The 24,435-nt window shown below is 38.0% G+C and overlaps 1 protein-coding gene across 2 annotated transcripts in view; it reads right to left on the bottom strand.

The window, feature by feature from the left end:
- Positions 1–5,015: 5,015 nt before the first annotated feature.
- SCFD2 (sec1 family domain containing 2) overlaps positions 5,016–24,435 on the bottom strand; it is a 1,435,497-nt gene continuing 1,416,077 nt past the window's right edge. For both annotated transcript variants that reach the window (XM_053703972.1, XM_053703973.1), the window contains one exon: positions 5,016–5,379. In XM_053703972.1, coding sequence (XP_053559947.1) covers positions 5,287–5,379 — 93 coding nt within the window. In that variant the 3' untranslated portion in view covers positions 5,016–5,286. The remainder of the gene's footprint in view (positions 5,380–24,435) is intronic.

Here is a 24,435-nt window from a genome sequence, read left to right as displayed (position 1 = left end):
TTTAAGGCAGACTTCCCTTTACGACATAGCATTGCCGTATTACACAGCTTTTAAGCTTAGCTAGGACTAGTACAGTGATTCAGACCAATCCCAGGACAGCTGTTTCGTGGTTTTTGCCACTCATCAGCTGGGAGTAGGTTGAATCACTGCTGGGTAAAGTTCATTTCTGGGCAAAAATTGAGTTTAAAACCACAAAACAGCTGTCCTGGGATTGGTCTTAATCACTGTACTAACCCTAGCTAAGCTTAAAAGCTGTGTAAAACGGCGATGCTATGGCGTAAAGGGAAGTCTGCCTTAAAAAGCAGGCTAAAAGTAAAAAAGTCAGTCATTGTGAACCTTGTTTGCATATCTTACCCAGAGTCCTTTGCTGCATTGGAAACAATGTATTCAGAGAGTTTCTGTGGGAAAAGCAAGTCTTCTGACTTGTCTAGATTTGTAAATGGGTTACACAATGAGTTATTTTCCCTACATTTCGTATTTAGTGGAAGATTTTAAACTCACTTTTTGCATCCCCACAATTTTATTTGCTGTTGTATTTTGCCCAGAAATTAACTTTACCCAGCAGTGATTCAACTTACTCCTAGCTGATGAGAGGCAAAAACCCACAAAACAGCGGTCCTGGGAATGGTCTGAACCACTGTACTAACCCTAGCTAAGCTTAAAAGCTGTGTAATAAGGCAATGCTATGGTGTAAAGGAAAGTCTGCCTTAAAAAGCAGGATAAAGTTAAAAAAGTGAGTCGTGAACCTCATTTGCATATCTTACCCAGAGTCCTTTGCTACATTGGAAACAATGTATTCAGAGCGTATCTGTGGGAAACGCAAGTCTTCTGACTTGTCTAGATTTGTAAATGGGTTAGAGAGCTACTGAAAAGCATCATTTTAGTATCTAACACGCCCACCTCCAATGGTATCGGTATTTATTCTCCTACTTCTTGCTTACATTGCTTTTCTTTAGCCAATATGACAATATTGAAATTTTATAGGTAGTGGGTTTTAACCTCCAAAAGCTGCTATTTCAAATGTAATTTTTTTTTTTTTTTAAAAGGAGATATGTGTAAACGATAATATTCTCCAGCACTTTAACATGGAATACTTTCTTTACTCCCTTAATGTTGCATAAAACTATTTGTTGATGTACTTTATGAAGACCTGAGCACAAGCTAGATATGTTTGTGAAAGTCCTGGGGTGAAAAGAGCATCTGATCAAAAACTAAATGCTAAAGTATGACAAGGTTGCATCAAAATTGCAATTTATTTTCATCAAAAGAAGTGTGCATTTTCAGAAATCCAAGGCTTACATACATATCATGCAAATGGTAGCATGCAAAGAACAGGCCAAGTTTATGCTAACATAAAATTTAATAATAAATAATAAGGGTATACAGTAGTCACAGTTCTTAAATATACCGAGCACTTAATGCATCAAGCACGCTCAGAATTAAGTCCTTAGACATAAAGTACTTTAACACCTTCAGCACGGGCAAGTTATATTCGTCACTATTACCACTGAAAGAAACATGCACTTCTGGGCTCTTAATGCTGCTGCACGCTCCAGAACAGAACCGGTCTCTAGTACCTTTAAAGTTATGCAAATGCTGGCTAGAGGCAACCTAAAGAAAGTTATTCATCAATCAGATTACTACCATCATACTGGGAACTCCTTCCATATCTTTTATTGTGGGGCCATGTATGTGGCAATGAGATATATACAATATATATGTCCTTTATAAACCATTATAATTATTATTTTGTAATCACATGAAGTGTAAATAGATTTAGCAAACAGTACATTTACATTTATGCTCCTGTAACTTTAAATTTGCAGTGATGTAACGATCACTATATAAACTCAATGTACACAATGAGGAGAATCTGAGGAAGCCCTGAGCCAGCCCAGTTTTTGGAGGGGCAACATGCGTCATCATTCTGGCGTGCCAGGTGTATTTGCTATCAAGCTGTTGTAGCATTCAAGTGGAAAAAGGAGTGTTTAGGCCTAGATTGGAGGTATTCTGGCCTTTTTTTGAGAGGCATTACTTACCACAACGTGACAAAGGACCGGACTGCTCTTCTACGTCAACTTTCATGATAATAGCAGACAGAGTGGACGCACGATTTACAAGCTAAACGGTCCCAGAAACAAAAGATATGGAAGGAGGTTCCAGTGTGGTGGTGGTAATCTGATTGATGAATACCTTTCTCTTGGTTGCATCTAGCCAGCATTTGCCTAACTTTAAAGGGACCAGAGAATAGTTCTATTCTGGAGCGTGCAGACCGTACTGAAGGTGTTTTAAGTGCTTTATGTCTAAGGACTTAATTCTGAGCGTGCTTGATGCATCAAGTGCTCGGTATATTTAAAAACTGTGACTATACCCTTATTATGTATTATTACTTTTTATCGGCTAGATTTAGAGTTCTGCGGCCAAAGGGGTGCGTTAGCTACGCGTGTATTTTTTCCCCCGCACCTTTTAAATACCGCTGGTATTTAGAGTTCTCTGAAAAGTTGCGTTAGGCTCCAAAAAAGGAGCGTATAGCATAATTTACCACCACTTCAACTCTAAATACCAGCGGTGCTTACGGACGCGGCCAGCTTCAAAAACGTGCTCATGCACGATTCCCCCATAGGAAACAATGGGGCAGTTTGAGCTGAAAAAAAACCTAACACCTGCAAAAAAGCAGCGTTCAGCTCCTAACGCAGCCCCAATGGGGAAACACTTCCTAAGTCTGCACCTAATACCCTAACATGTACCCCGAGTCTAAACACCCCTAACCTTACACTTATTAACCCCTAATCTGCCGCTCCCGCTATCGCTGACCCCTGCATTTTATTATTAACCCCTAATCTGCCGCTTCATACACCGCCGCAACCTATGTTATCCCTATGTACCCCTAATCTGCTGCCCCTAACACCGCCGACCCCTATATTATATTTATTAACCCCTAATCTGCCGCCCCAAATGTCGCCGCCACCTACCTACAATTATTAACCCCTAATCTGCCGACCGGACCTCACCGCTACTATAATAAAGTTATTAACCCCTAAACCGCCTCAATCCCGCCTCACTCCAGCCTCAAAAACCCTATAATAAATAGTATTAACCCCTAATCTGCCCTCCCTAACATCGCCGACACCTAACTTCAAGTATTAACCTCTAATCTGCCGACCGAACCTCGCCGCTACTCTAATAAATGTATTAACCCCTAAAGTCTAACCCTAACCCTAATACCCCCTAAATTTAAATCTAACGAAATAAAATAAATCTTATTAAATAAATTATTCCTATTTAAAGCTAAATACTTACCTGTAAAATAAACCCTAATATAGCTACAATATAAATAATAATTATATTGTAGCTATTTTAGGATTAATATTTATTTTACAGGCAACTTTGTATTTATTTTAACCAGGTACAATAGCTATTAAATAGTTAAGAACTATTTAATAGTTACCTAGTTAAAATAATTACAAAATTACCTGTAAAATAAATCAAAACCTAAGTTACAATTAAACCTAACACTACACTATCAATAAATAAATTAAATAAACTATCTACAATTATCTACAATTATATCAACTAAACTAAATTACAAAAACAAACAAACACTAAATTACAAAAAATAAAAAAAGATTACAAGAATTTTAAACTAATTACACCGACTCTAAGCCCCCTAAAAAAATAACAAAGCCCCCCAAAATAAAAAATGCCCTACCCTATTCTAAAATAAAAATTGTAAAGCTCTTTTACCTTACCATCCCTTAAAAGGGCCTTTTGCGGGGCATGCCCCAAAGTAAACAACTCTTTTGCCTGTAAAAAAAACATACAATACCCCCCCCAACATTACAACCCACCACCCACATACCCCTAATCTAACCCAAACCCCCCTAAAATAAACCTAACACTAAGCCCCTGAAGATCTCCCTACCTTGTCTTCACCACGCCGGGTATCACCGATCCGTCCAGAAGAGGGTCCGAAGTCTTCATCCTATCCAGCAAGAAGAGCTCCTCCAGAGGGTCCAAAGTCTTCATCCTATCCGGGCAGAAGAGGACATCCGGACCAGCAGACATTTTCATCCAGGCGGCATCTTCTATCTTCTTCCATCCGGCGCGGAGCGGGACCATCTTCAAGCAGCCGACGCGGAGCCATCCTTCTTCACCGACGGACAAACGACGAATGAAGGTTCCTTTAAGGGATGTCATCCAAGATGGCGTCCCTCGAATTCCGATTGGCTGATAGGATTCTATCAGCCAATCGGAATTAAGGTAGGAAAAATCTGATTGCCTGATTGAATCAGCCAATCAGATTCAAGTTCAATCCGATTGGCTGATCCAATCAGCCAATCAGATTGAGCTTGCATTCTATTGGCTGAACTCTAAATCTAGGGGTATGTTAGCATAAACTTGGCCTATTCTTTGAATGCTACCGTCTGCATAATACGTATGTAAAAGCCTTGGGTTTCTGAAAATGCACAATTCTGTTGATGAAAATAAATTGCAATTTTGATGCAATCTTGTCATACTTTAGCATTGATTTTTTTTTTGATCAGATGCTCTTTTCTAGTTTAATTTTCATTAACTGTTACAAATGTATCCCTTACACAAGTTAGCCCTTTTTTAAAGTGCTGGTTCTAATCTAATGTTGAGACAAACACATCGATGCGTTTCACCTCTTAAGGCTTTTTCAAGGTGCATCTGATATTCTGATTATTATCTACAAGCAACTTTATTTTATTGTTAGGCTAACCCAGAAGTTGAAAATTAACTTTTTAATATAAACATTTCCAATCCAACCCCTCTACTGTAAATACTAATTATATTTATTTAATAAAGAAAATCTCTCAACAGCTTTTTAATTTTAATTGACAATTGTAGGAACAAGTTTTATGCCGAGAACAAACTATTTTACCTTCTAGCAATGACCATTCTTAAAATGTACATCTTGTAACATCAGATTCCTGCATATTAAGCAAGTGTTACATAATATTAACGTGTCTCTCTTAAATTAAAACAAGCAATGCTTTTTAATCAATCTCTTTTAATTGTACTAATTTGCCAGAAGCAAAGAACAGGAGATAATAAGAGGCAAGTTAAAGCACATTAGAAAAAAAAAGTTAAACAGAGAAAACAGTTCCAAATGAATTGGAATGAAATCCACACACCCTAATAATGAATTACAAGTTTGCACATCAGGGCATCTTATTGCAATTAACCATTAAAATAAACATTTTAAAATAAAGGAAGATGTGATTTTAACCCAGGAATATCACTCATCTGCTGAAAGATAAACAATCAAATGCCAATGTCTGGGTGTAGCCGGTCTGTTGCAAACAGCAATTCAGGAATGTCAATCGGTTTCAGAAGTCTTGTGGACAAGACGATCACCTAAAGTTAAGAAAACAAAATGATAAATGAATTTGTAGTAAGCTGAACATTTTGCTTCAAAAGACAGGACTGACATACATTTTTGTTATAGATATTAATGAGTGCTCAAAAATAAGCCGCTGAGCTATTAAACAGAAATAGATGCAAACATAAGATATGGTTACTGCTCATATAGAAGACTTGTGTTTGTGTAAGTGCATATATGATCACAACAGCTTCCTGCCCCCATTTCTTTAGTAAGAGATGTGGGAGATGAAGTAATGATTATATATTATGCACTAATTTTCAAATTAAATTACGTTAGAAAAAAAATCTAAAGCAATATACAAATCAACCTATAACCCTTTCATTTATATTTGAGCTTTAGCTGAAGATTACTTGGTTAAATATCTGCTTATTGATTTCCTGTTCAGATGCATTACATTTAGAATAAGTAGCTGTTTCCCTCTAGATGTAAGGTTTACAAATAGTCAAGCTAGCAGATTAGGTTTAAGTTAGGACCTAAACCAGCAAAAGGTGCCCAGGAATGACCTTATGTTGTATCAAACCTGAAAACATTCTCAAGTTCATATTCAGTATACTTAGCTTTGAGGAAATGCAGAAGTTGTGTCCCAGGAATACTTTGTGTAAGGCTTTAATTACAAATATAGTTTGTTTACATGCAGAACCATTAACAGGACAAAAAAGTTAACATTGAAATATACATTTTAAATAGAAGCATTTTTGCAATATACATCTATTAGCAAAAATGTTTCTAGTAACAGTTACTACTGTTTTTCTGCACCAGCATTCAAATACCTCACCTCAAATACGGCTAGATTACAAGTTTTGCGGTACAGCTATACCGCTGAAAAATTGGCCATTGCGCATAGAATGACCCGGAACACATATTACGAGTCGCGGCGGTATAGCTATACCGCAAGCATTTTAGCCTGTAACGCAACATCCATTCCACACTCAAATGACGTTTGAGTGCGGGATTTTCATAGCGCCTGTATTACAGGTAGTGCATTTCGGCTAAAATGCTTGCATTACAGCCTATACCGACACGAGCCATACCACCACCTGAGACCAGTAGTTATGGATTTTGTGTAATAAAAATGTTTCACAAAACTCATAACTAAACTGTTACAAAGTACACGAACACCCATAAACTACCTATTAACCCTTAAACCCCTTGTCCTCCCACATAGCCAACACTATATTATACCTATTAACCCCTAATCTGCCGCCCACCAACATCGCGACTGTTAAATAAACCTATTTTCCCCGAATCCGCCGCCCCAACACTAAATAAACCTATTAACCCCTAATCCGCCGCACCCTGACATGAATATAAATTAATTAACCCCTAATCCGCCATTCCCCGTCATCGCCGACACCTAAATAAACCTATTAACCCCTAAACCGCCGCCCTCCACATCGCCAACACTATAATAAAGCTCCATAAAACACTATAATAAAACTCCAGCCCCCCCATCGTAACTACTAAACTAAACCGCCGCCCTCCACATCGCCAACACTATAATAAAACTCCAGCCCCCCCATCGTAACTACTAAACTAAACCTATTAACCCCTAAACCGCCGGCCCCCCACATCGCAAAACACTAAATTAAACTATTAACCCCTAAACCTAATACCCCCTAACTTTAAATTAAAATTACAATACAACTATCTTTAAAAAAATAAAAACTTACCTGTGAAATAAAAAGAAAACTAAGTTTAAACTAAAAAAAATTAACCTAACATTACTATTCTAATAAAATTAAAAAAACCTACCAATTAAAAACCTAAATTAAAAAAAACCTAACACTACAAAAAAATTAAAAAAATCTAACATTAGAAAAAATAATAAACACTAAATTACGAAAAATAAAAAACCTCTAAGCTTACAAAAAATAATAAACAAAATTATCAAAAATAAAAACAAGTACACCTAATCTAATAGCCCTATAAAAATAAAAAAGCCCCCCAAAATAAAAAAACACCCTAACCTACAATAAACTACCAATAGCCCTTAAAAGGGCCTTTTGCAGGGCATTGCCCTAAGTTAAACAGCTATTTTACCATAAAAAATTACTAATCCCCCCTAAAAGTAAACCTAACTCTAAAAAATCCTAAAATACCCATTGCCCCTAAAGGGGCATTTGTATGGGCATTGCCCTTAAAAGGGCATTCAGCTCTTTTACTGCCCTTAAAGGGGCATTCAGCTCTTTTACAAGTGCCCAAAGCCCTATTCTAAAAAAAAAAAAACACCCCCAAAAATGTAAAAAAACCTAACACTAACCCCGTAAAATCTACTCACGGTTCCTGAAGTCCGGACATCCATCTTCATCCAGGCGGCTGAAGTCTTCATCCAGGCGGCGACACCTTCATCCATCTCAGGGACGTCGAGCAGAGCTATCCTGGAGGGCAATGACATCCTGCACGGAGCGTCCTCTTCATAAGATCACTGAAGTTGAATGCAAGGTACTCGTTTCAAAATGGCGTACCTTGCATTCCTATTGGCTGATTTGATTCTTGAAATTCAAATCAGACTATAGAATGAGATCTTCTTAAATCCTATTGGCTGTTCAAAAGAGCCAATAGGATGATATTTACTGAAATCCTATTAGCTGATTTGAACATGATGTGGGGTCTGGAGGTTTAGGGGTTAATACTTTATTATAGTGTTGGCGATGTGGGGGACTGGCGGTTTAGGGGTTAATATGTTTATTTAGGTGTCGGCGATGTCGGGGAGGTGGCGGAATAGGGGTAAATAACTTTTGTTAGTGTCGGCGATGTCGGGGGCGGTGGAATGGGGTAAATAACTTATTAGTGTTGGTGATGTCGGGGGCAGTGGAATAGGGGTTAATAACTTTTATTAGTGTCAGCGATGTCGGAAAGCAGAGGAATAGGGGTATTTAGACTAGGGGTTTATGTTAGGGTGTTAGGTTTCAACATAACTTTCTTTTCCCCATCAATGGGTTTGCGTTACGACGGTATGCATTCGGCGATTGCAGGTGTTTTTGTATCTAACACTTTTTCCCCATTGATGTCTATGGGGAAAAGCGTGCACAAGCACGTAAACTCAGCCCTTGGCTTTTGTGCGGTATAAGGCTTAACGCACCATAATGCACAGCACAAGGAGACTTTTCAGTAACTCGTAATTTTTTGGTGTTATTTTCGCACCCTGTTTAGCGCAAAACACGTAATCTAGGTGATAGTCAGCAGTGGCTTGTATGATACAAATTAGCCAAAGGACAATTTATACGCATTAGACTGTACTGAAGAGTCTATGTTTTGTCCTTGGGTAATATTCTCGCTCCCAGTTTAATTAAGGATCACAAACATAATATGTCAAACTTATCTAGTTGGATGCACATGTAAAGCATGTGAGCATACTGTAGAAATCTGCTGTCACACAAAAGGTATATAATATGTACTCATGTACCAATTGCAGGTCTTTGTTTATTATATACTTGGCATGGTGCCATCAATGTAATCTTCAATATGTGGGGTGCTCTACCCATCTGGCACAAGAAAGAATTAGAGAACATCTGAATGATATTGATAGATTAGATCACTGTTCAGCCCTCGCATCCCATTTTATTCTGTATTATTTTGGTGACACACATACATTTAAATGGTGTGTCTTAGAACAGATTAAACACCCCCTTAGAGGAGGAGATATGGAAGCTTTACTCAAAAAAGTGAAGCTTTCTGGATATTCACCTTACGTACACGGGTACCCCATGGCTTTAAAGGGACATTAAACCCCAAAATTTTCTTTCATGATTCAGATAAAGGACACAATTTTTAAAAAGTTTCCAATTTACTTCTATTATCAAATTTGTTTCATTCTCATGTTATTCTTTGTTGAAGAGATACCTAGGTAGGTAGCGTGCACATGCCTGAAGCACTACATGACAGGAAATAGTGCTGCCATCTAGTGCCCCTGCTAATGTATAACATTGTTGCAAAACTCCTACTATATAGTGCTGCAGACACGTGCACACTCTTGAGTTTACATTTCTGATTTTCCACAAAGGATAACAAGAAAACTAAGATAATTTGATAATAGAAGTAAATTAGAAAGTTGTTTAAAATGTTATGTTCTATCTAAATCGTGAAATAAAAAAATTGGGTTTTATGTCTTTTAAGATAGAATGATAGAGGGACAATAAGTCTTTAAGTGTTATATATATTTCCCTTTTTTTGCCATATGTATACTGTTTATAAATTCGCCCTTATCACATGAAATAATGAGATACACATTAATATTAATTCCTGTATATCAAATTACATGTCTATAATATGAGTAAGTTTCTTGTTATGGTAGACAATTTATTTCTTTATGTAATTTTTTCTCTGCAATTTATGATATATTGTCACTTTGAACTAAATGTATGTCTTGAATTTACAGTGTGGGGAGGTGGGGTTATGAGTTTTGTCTATAAATTGATTGAGAGTGAAGGACTAGGGTCTATGAGTAAGGCATAGCCGAAATGCGTAAGACCTAGGACTCGATGATTGAAAGCTATCTGGGCTGGCAAGCCCTTCTCCTCCCTATGATCAAGCCCTTCTCCCTATGATCAAGTCCTTCTCCTCCCTATGATCAAGCCCTTCTCCTCCCTATGATCAAGCCCTTCTCCTCCCTATGATTAATCCATTCTCCTCCCTATGATCAAGCCCTTCTCCTCCCTATGATCAAGCCACTGCTTCCCTACCCTCTTCTCTTCTTCTTAGGTGGAAAATTTGAATCTCCCCGGTCTTGTCCAACCAGGGAGATTGACAGCTCCTGCCCGTGCGTTTTTGACTGTAAGCAAGCAGAGTGCGGGATTGCAATGTTAAATTCCGGCCGCGGATTGCTGCTCGCCAGAGGAGAGCTCGGGTGGACAGGGGCGAACATATACGACGCTGTCCACCCTTGATTGATAAATCGAGCCCCTTGAGTAAAAAAAACAAATCATTGTTAACATAACACTGTACCTGGTATATTCAAATAGACGGTCTACTCCACAATTTTTATTGTTTAGAAAGATAGATAATCCCTTTATTACCCATTCTCTAGTTTTGCATAATCAATACTATTAACATACTTTTTTACCTTTGTGATTACCTTGTATCTAAGCCTCTGCAGACTGCCCCCTTATCTCAGTTATTTTGACAGACAATCAGTGCTGACTCAAAGGTAAATCCACAGGAGTGAGCACAATGTTATCTATATGGTACATATGAACGAGCACTGTCTAGCTGTAAAAACTGTCAAAATGCACTGAGATAAGAGGTGGTTTTAAGGGCTTAGAAATTAGCATATGAGCCTACCTAGGTTTAGCTTTCAATAAAGAATACCCAGGACTCAATTTATCAATCATTTCTGTTCTCCTATCAGTTCTGTGCAGCTCTTCTTTGGAGAGGTGAACTTGTGCGACCATATTTATCATAAAAAAGTTGTTTTTTTCTCCATAGGAGAGCTGAGGAGAACTAATAATACATTTCTCTAATCTGATTAGTATCTGCGCCTTATTTATCCCTGAAAATAAGCAACTAATCTCCATGTCAGTCATATATAAGCCAATAGAAATATTTATACAGCCTTCCTAGTAACTTTGTTAACGCCCCTCTTCAATAAACTGTCATGTAAGAAAATACATCTACCTTTTCATTGTTTTTGTGCTTCAATTTTAGCGCTTTTTTTATCTTATTTTTATGCCCCAATAGATATAATTTTTGTGCTCTGTTATATATTATTTTGATGCTCCATTATATTTTTTTTATAACGCCAACATAAATTATTATTGTACTCCAATAGCCATTATTATTGCGCTTTGCTATAGATCATTTTTGCACCTTGTAGAGCCCTTTTTTTTTGTAACTGATTTTACAACTGGTAGAGAATAGATTTCTAATGCTGTTCTTCACTGTAGTTACGGAGAACTTAAATGCAGGAACTTGCAGGAGAACTTTCAGTCCTCCACAGAAGAATATAAATGATACATTTGTAACTAGGAGAATTAATGAGGAGAACTATATGAAATACGACTAAAAGGATCTAATTTAACCTTTTTTTTTTTTTTTTGGAGAATGTGTTCTCCAAGGAGAGTGAGAACAGAGTAGGAGAATTTTATAGTCAAACTTGCCCAATTTTAGGCACATTTTTGAATGATAAATAGGAGCATTATTTTTCATGAGAACTTTTAGGAGAAAATATAGGTGAATTTGAATGATAAATTTAGCCCTAGAGAACAAAGCAAATTTGTTGATAAAAGTAAATTGGAAAGTTGTTTAAAATAGAATGCCCTATCTGAATCATGAAAGTTAAATTTTGACTAGAATGTGCCTTTAACAATATGGTACGCAAGAGTATAGCATTGTCTGGCATTAAAAACAATTTTATCTAGAAAAATCAGCTGTGAAGCACTGTACACAAAATGACCAAGGTATAAAGAAGTTGATAAAGATCATAAACAAGTGAATTAGCCAGAAAGAGGGAGCCATCTTAGTATGCATTTTGCTTCTGAAATAGCCACCAATGATATATAGAAACAAAGCCAGCCCACATTATATGACAGGGTTAACAGGGAACAATTAACTTGTAAATAGCTCATTGTTACACACAATACTCCTCCTCACAGCACAGTGGAAAATGAAGCAGTATTGCTTTACCATCTGTCTGATTAGCTCACCCCAGCATCTTGCCAGGAACAAAGGATATGATGGTTGATATATGTTATATGGAAACAAAAATGGACATGCTTTCTTGCTCCAAATAAGAGGATATAGGGAACACCTCCATGGGCAGAATGTTTCTGCCAAGTCACTAATTGCCCATCACTGGTGTAGAAAATTGTGCAGCAGTGTATTGAAGACCTTTCTTGCATTTATCAACCCCGTTTAATATGTCCCATTCTTTCAACATATTGACAGTGTTTTGCAATAACAACGGCTCTTCATCATGTCCATATCCCTATTTGAACATTAAGATGTTCAAACATTGCTACCAAAACACAATGCTTCTGAAAGGTACTGCAGTGCTCATTAATGTTTTTGCAGAGCTTTTACAGACCAAATCTGCTTAATTCATTCATGGCGTACAAGCTCTGTGTACCAGTAATGATATACCATAAAAAAAATTATGTTAATAGTCAAAGTTACAGTGCGTGCTGCTCTTCATTCTCGTTCCCGCCCAACATAACTAGGCCTACAAGGCAGGAGAGGATGAAAATTGTGCCATGGCAGTTTTGCTTGTGTGTGCTGTCTGGAAGGGGAGCACAGGATTCAAGATTAAAAGTTAAAGAAGCAATTAAACCTTACTAGCGTTATACCTCTTGCAGGTTTCAATGAGAACAAGTTTTTAATTAGCATAGAATATACATTTATATTATAACTGCTTCTACTTATTTGGTGAAATATTACTTAGCTCCTGTTAATTATCTAGCCTGCACTGTCAAAGCCATCTCCATATCACAATACTGTGGTAAATCACTATATAATAGGGTCTTCTAATATATTTACATGAGTGGGCACATAGGAAAATATGTTTTTCATTTGCAAGTCTTTGTCAGTCATTTGTTAGAGGGACATAGCTGGTATTAAAATAATGCCCAGTGGGCCACAATTCACCAGGTACGGGTTAATAAATTTACATTCTTTTAGTGACCAATAACCCACGTCAAAGCAAAGCCAGATAGGGTGTCATTGCTGTCAAAGCTCAATGCCTTTTCCGAAGTTGGCCAACATTCCCTCAGCATACTTTTGGAATATCTTTATTATTAACGTGTTGATCTTTTGGGGCATTATTAGATTTTGATTCAGCTTGTCCATCACTATTCAACAAGTGAATTACCACTGGAGCTAGCGAAAGTATTTCTGCTGCACTATTTAAAAGCGATGAATGAGAAGTCGAATGGGCAAAAGAATTTGGAATCAAGCGAAGGAAAAAGAGGCCTTTCACTTGACAAAACTATTGATGGAGCACAATGCTCAACTGAATGCTAAATTGCCCATAACATATCTGCATTAACTCCTGAATGGCTCCATCGTACACCTGAATGGCTAAAGATACTGCCTAGCCAGCACTCTCTAGACTAAATAATAATACTGTATCCCTGTCTGTATCAGGTGCTGACCCAAGACACAATGAGCCTTTGCTGTAGCACAGGGCAGGTACATTATAATGTATTTAATTTGACTTTCTCTGAGTTTTGTTAACTTCAAAATAAATAAATAAATAACACAACATGGTAGCACCGACTAGTTTATAAAAACTAAAATGTTAAATATTTTCTTCAATATTTAAAAAACTAATATTTTTTTTAAATGCATCTACATATCATTCTTAGGCTAATCTTTTCTTTGAATATATTGTTAAATCTAGCATTGTTTTAGTATTTAATGACACTTTAATAATAGCTAAACTACTGAAAACTACATTTAAATATATTTAGCTTGCTAGCATTGTTAACATTGCATATGGACAGTAATTAATCAATAAGCAGGAAAGCCACAGAATGATTCCCAAGGAGTGGTAATAATAAGTGACTTCATATAACTTTATCAATTATATAAGATGGACAAAACAGATAACCATATTGATTCTTAATCTTTTTATATATAAGAGGGCAGTCTATGTTTAAAAAATTACAAACCCCAAAAGTGATATTACAAAAAATAAAAAATGTAAAATTACAGAAAAAAATAAACAAAGCTATCCAAAATAAAACATTTAAACCTAAACTAATACCCCAATAAAAATAAGAAATCCTCCCAAAATAAAAACACCCCTTAATCTAATACTAAACTACCAATAGCCCTTAAAAGGGCTTTTGTATGGCATTTCCCTAAGTTAAACAGCTCTTTGTCCTAAAAAAATTACCAATTACCCCACTAACAGTAAACCCCCCCACCCAACCAACCCCCAAAATAAAAAAAACTAAGTCTAAAAAAACTTAAGCTACCCATTGCCCCTAAAGGGGCATTTGTATGGACATTGCTCTTAAAAGGGCATTTAGTTCTTTTGCTGCCCTTAAAAGGGCAATCAGCTCTTTTACAGTCCAAAAAACCCTAATCTAAAAAATAAAAGACTAAGCCCCAAAAAGGTACTCACCGTTCCTGAAGTCTGGCGGAGAAGGTCTTCTTCCAGGCGGCTCCATCATCTACTATCTTCATCCGGAGCGAACGGGGCACGGAGCAGAGGTGCGGAGCTGGCTTCACTGATGCGCGGATCCGGAGTGGTGGTCCTCAGCGGCGGTAGTTCAAAGTGGTGTGGAGGCTCCTTTTTAATCCAATCTCTGTCGTACACTGAAAATTGAATGCAAGGTACCGCATTCAAATTGGGGTACCTTGTATTCCTATTGGCTGAAATTTTGAAATCAGCCAATAGGATTAGAGCGACTGAAATCCTATTGGCTGTTTAAATCAGCCAATAAGATTTCAGTAGCTCTCATCCTATTGGTTGATTTAAAAATGTAAAAGAACTGTTTAAGAATGCTCTACAAAAGGCCCTTTTAAGGGCTATTGGTAGTTTAGATTAGGGGGTGTTTTTATTTTGGGGGGGCTTTTTTATTTTCATAGGGATTAGCTTTCTTTTTTTATTTTTGATAATTTCGTTTATTTTTTCTGTCATTTTAGACTTTTTTATTTTTTGCAATTTTAGATAAATTTTTTGTAATTAGGTATTTTTAAATTAATGTTAGGATTTTAATTGTAACTTAATTATGTAATTGGGGTTAATTTAGGGGGTGTTAGGTTAGGGGGCTTTGTAATTAAATTAGTTATTTGCGCTGAGGGGGGATTGGCGGTTTAGGAGTTAATAGGTTAATTAGGTTTATTGCGATGTGAGGGTTTGGTAATTTTGGGGTTAATAAGTTCATTAGGTTTATTGCAATGTGGGGGGTTGGCGGTTTAAGGTTTAATAGGTTCATTAGGTTTATTGCGATGTGGGGAGTTGGCGGTTTAGGGGTTAATAGGTTAATTAGGTTTATTGTGATGTGGGGGTTGGCTGTTTAGGGGTTAATATTTTAATTATGTTATTTGCATGTTTAATTTGTGGATTAGGGGTTAATTACTTTATTATTTTGCGATGTGGGGGTTGGCGGTTTAGTTTGTTAATACTTTGTGCGGGAGGTTAGTTTTTCTTTGTTCTACTTCGTGCGGGCAGTTAGGGTTTTTTATTTAGTTTTTTTTTTTATTTCTTGCAGGCGGTTATATGTTTTTTTTGTTATTTCGTGCAGGCCTTGCTTGTTTTTTGTGTGTGTTTTTTTAAGACTTCGTTTGCCTACGCTGCATCCAGGTGGATTCCGAAAAAGGCACCTGTGGTGGATTCTTTCAACACTCTGCCATTTTCGGAATCCACATGAATCCAGGTGGATTCTTTTGGCTGCCTCGTGCAGCCAATATTCCTTTGAGGATGAGTGCGCAACTGTCGACACCAACGGAAGTGTTACAAAAGTGATTATAGTATAGATTCCTAAGGACAATAGGAGCTCATGTAATTTATTTTGGAATTAAAATTAAATAAATTTAAAAAAAAACACACAAAAACTTATATGTGACAATTACACTTAAAGGGACAGTCTACTCCAGATTTGTTTAAAAAGATAGATTATCCCTTCATTACCCATTGTCTAGTTTTGCATAATTTACACGTTTATATTAATATACTTTTTACCTGTGAATACCTTGTATCTAAGCCTTTGCAGACTGCCCACTTATTTCAGTTCTTTTGACAGACTTGCATTTTAGCCAAATCAGTGCCCTCTCATAAGTAACTCCATGTGTGTGGGCACAATGTTATATATATATATATATATATATATGAACTAAATGTACACATATACACATGTAAAAAACTGTCAATGCATTTAGATAAGAGGCGGCCTTCAAAGGCTTAGAAATTAGCAAAGCAAATTTGATGATAAAAGCAAATTGTAAAGTTGTTTAAAATTATATGCCCTATCTGAATCATGAAAGTTTCATTTTGACTAAAAGTCCCTTTAAATGCACACAAAATTAGGTCATTAAAACTGTGCATGTTTAGATATTGCACGCTACCTATCTAGATTCAAATTTGATAATAAAAGAAAACTGGAAACTTTTTTAAAATTGTATTCTCTATCTGAATCATGAAAGAAAAAAATTGAGCTTCATGTCCCGTCCCTTTAAGGTTTTACAGTTACAATTCACCTAAGACAAAAAAAGAGATACATGTTAAGAAATAACTATCGGCTAGATTACGAGTTTTTCATTTTGAGCTGTGCGGTGCTAACGAGCAGTTTATGCTAACCGCTCACTTACAGACAGCGCTGGTATTACGGGTTTTTACAACCCAGACAAGAAGTGAGCGATAAGCAAAATTCTGCTCCTTACCGCACTCCAATACCAGCGCTGCTTACGTTAGCGGTGAGCTGGTGTAACGTGCACGATTTCCCCATAGGAATTAACGGGGAGAGCCAGCTGAAAAAAAGTCTAACACCTGGCAAAAAGCAGCGTAAAGATCTTTAACGCAGCCACATTGATTCCTAAAGGGGAAATCAAATTTATGTCTACATCTAACACCCTAACATGAACCCCAAGTCTAAACACCCCTAATCTTACACTTATTAACCCCTAATCTGCCACCCCCAACATCACTGACACCTTCATTATAATCATTAACCCCTAATCTGCCGCTCCAGACACCGCCGCCACCTACATTATAATTATTAACCCCTAATCTGCTGCCCCAACATCGCCGACACCTACATTGCATTTATTAACCCCTAATCTGCCGCCCCCTATGTCGCCACCACCTACCTACATTTATTAACCCCTAATCTGCTGCCCCCAACGTTGCCGCCACTATAATAAACATATTAACCCCTAAACCGCCGCACTCCCACCTCGCAAAAATTAGTTAAATATTATTAACCCCTAATCTGCCGACCCTAACATCGCCGCCACCTACCTACATTTATTAATCCCTAATATGACGCCCCCAATGTCGCAGCCACTATTCTAAATTTATTAACCTCTAAACCTAAGTCTAACCCTAACACCCCCTAACTTAAATATAATTTAAATAAATATAAATAAAATTCCTATCATTAACTAAATTATTCCTATTTAAAACTAAATACTTACCTATAAAATAAACCCTAAGATAGCTACAATATAACTAATAGTTACATTGTATCTAGTTTAGGGTTTATTTTTATTTTGCAGGCAAGTTTGTATTTATTTTAACTAGGTAGAATAGTTACTAAATAGTTATTAATTATTTAATAAACTACCTAGCTAAAATAAATACAAAAGTACCTGAAAAATAAAACCTAACCTAAGTTACAATAACACCTAACACTACACTATAATTAAATTAATTCCCTAAACTAAATACAAGTAAATACAATTAAATAAAATTATCTAAAGTACAAAAACAAACAAACACTAAATTACATAAAATAATAAACAAATTACAATGTTTTTAAACTAATTCCCCCTAACAAAATAAAAATGCCACCCCAAAATAAAAAAAAGCCCTACCCTACACTAAATTACAAATAGGGCGTTTTGCGGGGCATTGCCCCAAAGTAATCAGCTCTTTTACCTGTAAAAAATTACAAATCCCGGGGGGCGGAGTTAACTGCCTGTGTGAACAGACGTGAGGGGTGAGAGCTCTGGGCATTTGGACATTAAAAAGTATTATTTCAGCCCTTCTACATCAAATTTTTTAGTAAAATCATATTTGATACTGCTCAGAGACAACAACCTTGCAGCTTTGAAGGAAAAATTTGGAATTTAATAGCCGCAACTGAGCGCTCTCTCTGGAAGCCGGCCCGCTCATTACTTTAAATATCAGAAACCTTTTATCTCTGCTCCGGAGGGCTGGGGATCCACTCCGGAGCATTGGCCTCTGATAACCTCACAGTCCAGGAGTCGGCTCGACCAGTTCGCCCGCTGCCGAGAACTTGGAACCAAACTTTATCCGATTTTGGCCCGGACCCACTGTGGGAGCTGTGGGATTATTCTGCCCATCCCCTACACCGGCGGCGGGAGCCACCGCAACTCTTACTGCTCAAATCTAGACTACTTACCGCTACATACCGCTGCCCCGAGCACCTCTGAGTTTTGGCGCGACAATCCGCCATTTTGCTGGGCGGCCTTCTATCTCTTCCCTCAGAGTGGCGCGGCCTTAGTCTGGGCTACATCGGAGCACCCGCGCCGGATTGCCGTTGTATCTCCCTGGTGGGAGAGCGAAACACCACTTGGTCACATCTACTGGCTTCTACTCGGCAGACATCACGGACTGTAGTGCTGTTCCAGAGGGTAAGCTCAGGGTACACAGAGGGCCTCACAGGCGGGTCACGGGACACGGGACTTACGAAGCATTGGGAAGTGCACTGCCCTAAGCCTATTCACTCCTCCTGAGGCCTCTCTGATAGCTTGGCTCAGATCAGCCCTGAGAACTTTGCCCTAACTATATTTGTGGGGTAACCATTACTTCCATAAGCAGATCTTTGGTATAATTAGGTAGCAACTGAACAAGATTTGTTTACCCACAAGATTCCTCAAAACCTTCAATATTTCAAAAAAAAAAAAAAAAAAAAAGAGAAAAAAATAACTTAACCCGTTGAGCCCTCACATATCTGAGCTGCCCCAGTGAGCCCCTCATTCCTCACACATAAGGAAGTTAATAAGTGAAAAAACAGACACACACAATGTTAATGCTATAGTGGTCCGTTGGGCCAGGGACCTATTACAGTGACTCATAAATAGGGATTGATCTCGACCGTTAGTTTATAGTGGTCATAACTTCCTCACCTCTCGCATATATTTATGTTATAGGACCCAGAAGTTTTTCACACTTTTCTAAGGTGTTTTTTTATTTTCAACCACCTGCCTCTTCTCATATCACACAGATGCTACCTATAACATGCCACAGGGGGCAAGGCGGAAAGCCGCTAACCCTAGTGAATACAGAAAGTCGGTGGCTGACCACTTTAAATTAAAAACAGGAGCAGACAAGGCTTCAGACAGCCCTATTACTTCTCAGCATCACATGGAAATAAATACTAGCGAGGAGTGCGATTCCCATCCGCCAAACACCATGGCGGAGTCTGCAGCTTCAGACATAGTATCTACACTCACTGAAAGATTAAACTCTCTTCAAGACACCCTCACCAAAGCCATGAAAACCTCTGCATCTGATTTACGTAAAGATATAGGTGCTATTAGTGAGCGCATTGATATTCTTGAGAGAAAACAGGAGGACCTCACAGTGGAGCAGAGCAACCTGGCGAATCACTCCCAAATTCTAGTTGATATGCTAGACTCCATTGAAACAAAAATGGCCGACATGGAAGACCGGTCTCGAAGGAATAACTTGAGGTTTAGGGGGAGGAGGTCCCATCTTCTGAGCTGTGTGCTTTTCTTACAGAACTTTGTGACATACTCCGGCCGGCTGGCTTTTCAAACGAGACCTTGGTAGATAGAGTTCACAGGCTCCCTAAAGGAAGAAATGTACCTAGCGAGAAGCCTCGCGATGTGATAGCTAGATTTCATTTCTTTACTTATAAGGAACAAATTATTAAAGCTATGTTTCAGCGCCCAGTTTTGCCCGAAAAATTCAGGAATATTCAGATATTCCCTGATTTGTCACAATTCACGATCCAGAAGAGAGGGTTATTTCGAGAGGTCACGAAATTACTGAGGCAACAAGGAATCAAATACAGGTGGGGTTACCCCACTAAACTCCTTATCCATAAAGATGGTCGTCTCTATACTGCTGATACCCCGGATAAAGGTCATCTTCTACTCAAAGGCTGGATTACCCAGAATCTTCAAGACCCAAGGGAAGATCCTCCCACACAGAAAGATCCTGTGCGACCATCCTCATCATCTTCCATTTTACGGCCTTCTGCATTAGAATGGGGTTCTCTTCCGCAACGGTCTGCCCCTGCCAAAAGATACAGCTTTGCTATGGGTCCTGCCAGACCTACCCATGGAGAAGATGAAACAGATGTCAATGACTGATGAGTATTTTAAACCTGTTTCTTGATTTCTGTTACTGTCCTTCACATTTCTTTTTTTCTGCAGGTTTGATTAATGAACCCTATACGGACACACAACTAGTTTAAGTGATTTAGATGTCCCTAAGGTTTGCACCCCCTATGTGAGATGTTATACAGCCCCCGAGTTAAAAACGATCTTGAAATGTTACTAGATACACCTTCAAGTTGATGGCTCTAACTTTTGTGTTAAGACTATTCCATTCTAGGTCCCTATACTATTCCATGTGCTGTTGCTTTTATGACCTGCCAAGCTTGTTTCCTACAGGTTTGCCAACCAGGTCTGTAATAAATACACATTTAGTTTTCTTACGGCTAGATTTGGAGTTTTGTCGGTAACGACCCGAAAAACTAACGCCCGCGTTTTACTGGCCGCACCATAAAAATAACTCTGGTATTGAGAGTCCACATAAAGGCTGCGTTAGGCTCCAAAAAAGGAGCGTAGAGCATTTTTAACGCAGCTTCAACTCTCGATACCAGAGTTGCTTACGGACGCCGCCAGCCTCAAAAACGTGCTCGTGCACGATTCTCCCATAGGAAACAATGGGGCTGTTTGAGCTGAAAAAAACCTAACACCTGCAAAAAAGCCGCGTTCAGCTCCTAACGCAGCCCCATTGTTTGCTATGCGGTAACCCTCCCGACGTCTGCACTTAACACTCTAACATGTACCCCGAGTCTAAACACCCCTAACCTTACACTTATTAACCCCTAATCTGCCGCCCCCGCTATCGCTGACCCCTGCATATTATTATTAACCCCTAATCTGCCGATCCGTAAACCGCCGCTACTTACATTATCCCTATGTACCCCTAATCTGCTGCCCTAACATCGCCGACCCCTATATTATATTTATTAACCCCTAATCTGCCCCCCACAACGTCGCCTCCACCTGCCTACACTTATTAACCCCTAATCTGCCGACCGGACCGCACCGCTATTATAATAAAGTTATTAACCCCTAATCCACCTCACTAACCCTATCATAAATAGTATTAACCCCTAATCTGCCCTCCCTAACATCGCCGACACCTAACTTCAATTATTAACCCCTAATCTGCCGACCGAATCTCGCCGCTATTCTAATAAATGTATTAACCCCTAAAGCTAAGTCTAACCCTAATACTAACACCCCCCTAAGTTAAATATAATTTAAATCTAACGAAATTAATTAACTCTTATTAAATAAATTATTCGTATTTAAAGCTAAATACTTACCTGTAAAATAAATCCTAATATAGCTACAATATAAATTATAATTATATTATAGCTATTTTAGGATTTATATTTATTTTACAGGTAACTTTGTATTTATTTTAACCAGGTACAATAGCTATTAAATAATTAAGAACTATTTAATAGCTAAAATAGTTAAAATAATTACAAATTTACCTGTAAAAGAAATCCTAACCTAAGTTACAAATAAACCTAACACTAGACTATCAATAAATTAATTAAATAAACTACCTACAATTACCTACAATTAACCTAACACTACACTATCAATAAATTAATTAAATACAATTGCTACAAATAAATACAATTAAAAAATCTAGCTAAAGTACAAAAAATAAAAAAGAACTAAGTTACAAAAAATAAAAAAAATATCTACAAACATAAGAAAAATATTACAACAATTTTAAACTAATTACACCTACTCTAAGCCCCCTAATAAAACAACAAAGCCCCCCAAAATAAAAAATGCCCTACCCTATTCTGAATTACTAAAGTTAAAAGCTCTTTTACCTTACCAGCCCTGAACAGGGCCCTTTGCGGAGCATGCCCCAAGAAGTTCAGCTCTTTTGCCTGTAAAAAAAAAACATACAATACCCCCCCCAACATTACAACCCACCACTCACATACCCCTAATCTAACCCAAACCCCCCTTAAATAAACCTAACACTAAGCCCCTGAAGATCATCCTACCTTGTCTTCACCTCACCAGGTATCACCGATCCGTCCTGGCTCCAAAATCTTCATCCAACCCAAGCGGGGGTTGGCGATCCATCATCCGGTGCCTGAAGAGGTCCAGAAGAGGCTCCATCAAGTTCAATCCGATTGGCCAATCAGCCAATCAGATTGAGCTCGCATTCTATTGGCTGATCGGAACAGCCAATAGAATGCAAGCTCAATCTGATTGGCTGATTGGATCAGCCAATCGGATTGAACTTGATTCTGATTGGCTGATTCCATCAGCCAATCAGAATATTCCTACCTTAAGTCCGATTGGCTGATAGAATCCTATCAGCCAATCGGAATTCGAGGGACGCCATCTTGGATGACGTCCCTTAAAGGAACCGTCATTCTGCAGTTGGACGTCGCCGGAAGAAGATGGGTTCGCGGTGGAGGTCTTCAGGATGGAGCCGGTCGTCATCGGATGAAGATAGAAGATGCCGCTTGGATCAAGATGGTTGCCGGTCCGGATCGCCTCTTCTTCCCGGATAGGATGAAGACTTTGGAGCCTCTTCTGGACCTCTTCAGGCACCGGATGATGGATCGCCAACCCCCGCTTGGGTTGGATGAAGATTTTGGAGCCAGGACGGATCGGTGATACCTGGTGAGGTGAAGACAAGGTAGGATGATCTTCAGGGGCTTAGTGTTAGGTTTATTTAAGGGGGGTTTGGGTTAGATTAGGGGTATGTGGGTGGTGGGTTGTAATGTTGGGGGGGTATTGTATGTTTTTTTTTTTACAGGCAAAAGAGCTGAACTTCTTGGGGCATGCCCCGCAAAGGGCCCTGTTCAGGGCTGGTAAGGTAAAAGAGCTTTTAACTTTAGTAATTTAGAATAGGGTAGGGCATTTTTTATTTTGGGGGGCTTTAATGTTTTATTAGGGGGCTTAGAGTAGGTGTAATTAGTTTAAAATTGTTGTAATATTTTTCTTATGTTTGTAGATATTTTTTTATTTTTTGTAACTTAGTTCTTTTTTATTTTTTGTACTTTAGCAAGTTTATTTAATTGTATTTATTTGTAGCAATTGTATTTAATTAATTTATTGATAGTGTAGTGTTAGGTTAATTGTAGGTAATTGTAGGTAGTTTATTTAATTAATTTATTGATAGTATAGTGTTAGTTTTAATTGTAACTTAGTTTAGGATTTCTTTTACAGGTAAATTTGTAATTATTTTAACTATTTTAGCTATTAAATAGTTCTTAACTATTTAATAGCTATTGTACCTGGTTAAAATAAATACAAAGTTACCTGTAAAATAAATATAAATCCTAAAATAGCTATAAAATAAATATAATTTATATTGTAGCTATATTAGGATTTATTTTACAGGTAAGTATTTAGCTTTAAATAGGAATAATTTATTTAATAAGAGTTAATTTATTTAGTTAGATTTAAATTATATTTAATTTAGGGGGGTGTTAGTGTTAGGGTTAGACTTAGCTTTAGGGGTTAATACATTTATTAGAATAGCGGTGAGCTCCGGTCGGCAGATTAGGGGGTAATAATTGAAGTTAGGTGTCGGCGATGTTAGGGAGGGCAGATTAGGGGTTAATACTATTTATTATAGGGTTAGTGAGGCGGATTAGGGGTTAATAACTTTATTATAGTAGCGCTCAGGTCCGCTCGGCAGATTAGGGGTTAATAAGTGTAGGTAGCTGGCGGCGACGTTGTGGGGGGCAGATTAGGGGTTAATAAATATAATACAGGGGTCGGCGGTGTTAGGGGCAGCAGATTAGGGGTACATAAGGATAACGTAGGTGGCGGTCGGCAGATTAGGGGTTAAAAAAATTTAATCGAGTGGCGGCGATGTGGGGGGACCTCGGTTTAGGGGTACATAGGTAGTTTATGGGTGTTAGTGTACTTTAGAGTACAGTAGTTAAGAGCTTTATGAACCGGCGTTAGCCCAGAAAGCTCTTAACTACTGACTTTTTTCCTGCGGCTGGAGTTTTGTCGTTAGATGTCTAACGCTCACTTCAGACACGACTCTAAATACCGGAGTTAAGAAGATCCCATTGAAAAGATAGGATACACAATTGACGTAAGGGGATCTGCGGTATGGAAAAGTCGCGGCTGAAAAGTGA

This window comes from Bombina bombina, chromosome 2 (assembly GCF_027579735.1).
Source record: "Bombina bombina isolate aBomBom1 chromosome 2, aBomBom1.pri, whole genome shotgun sequence".
Taxonomy (NCBI): Eukaryota; Metazoa; Chordata; class Amphibia; order Anura; family Bombinatoridae; genus Bombina; species Bombina bombina.
This window is presented reverse-complemented; position numbering and strand designations above follow the sequence as displayed.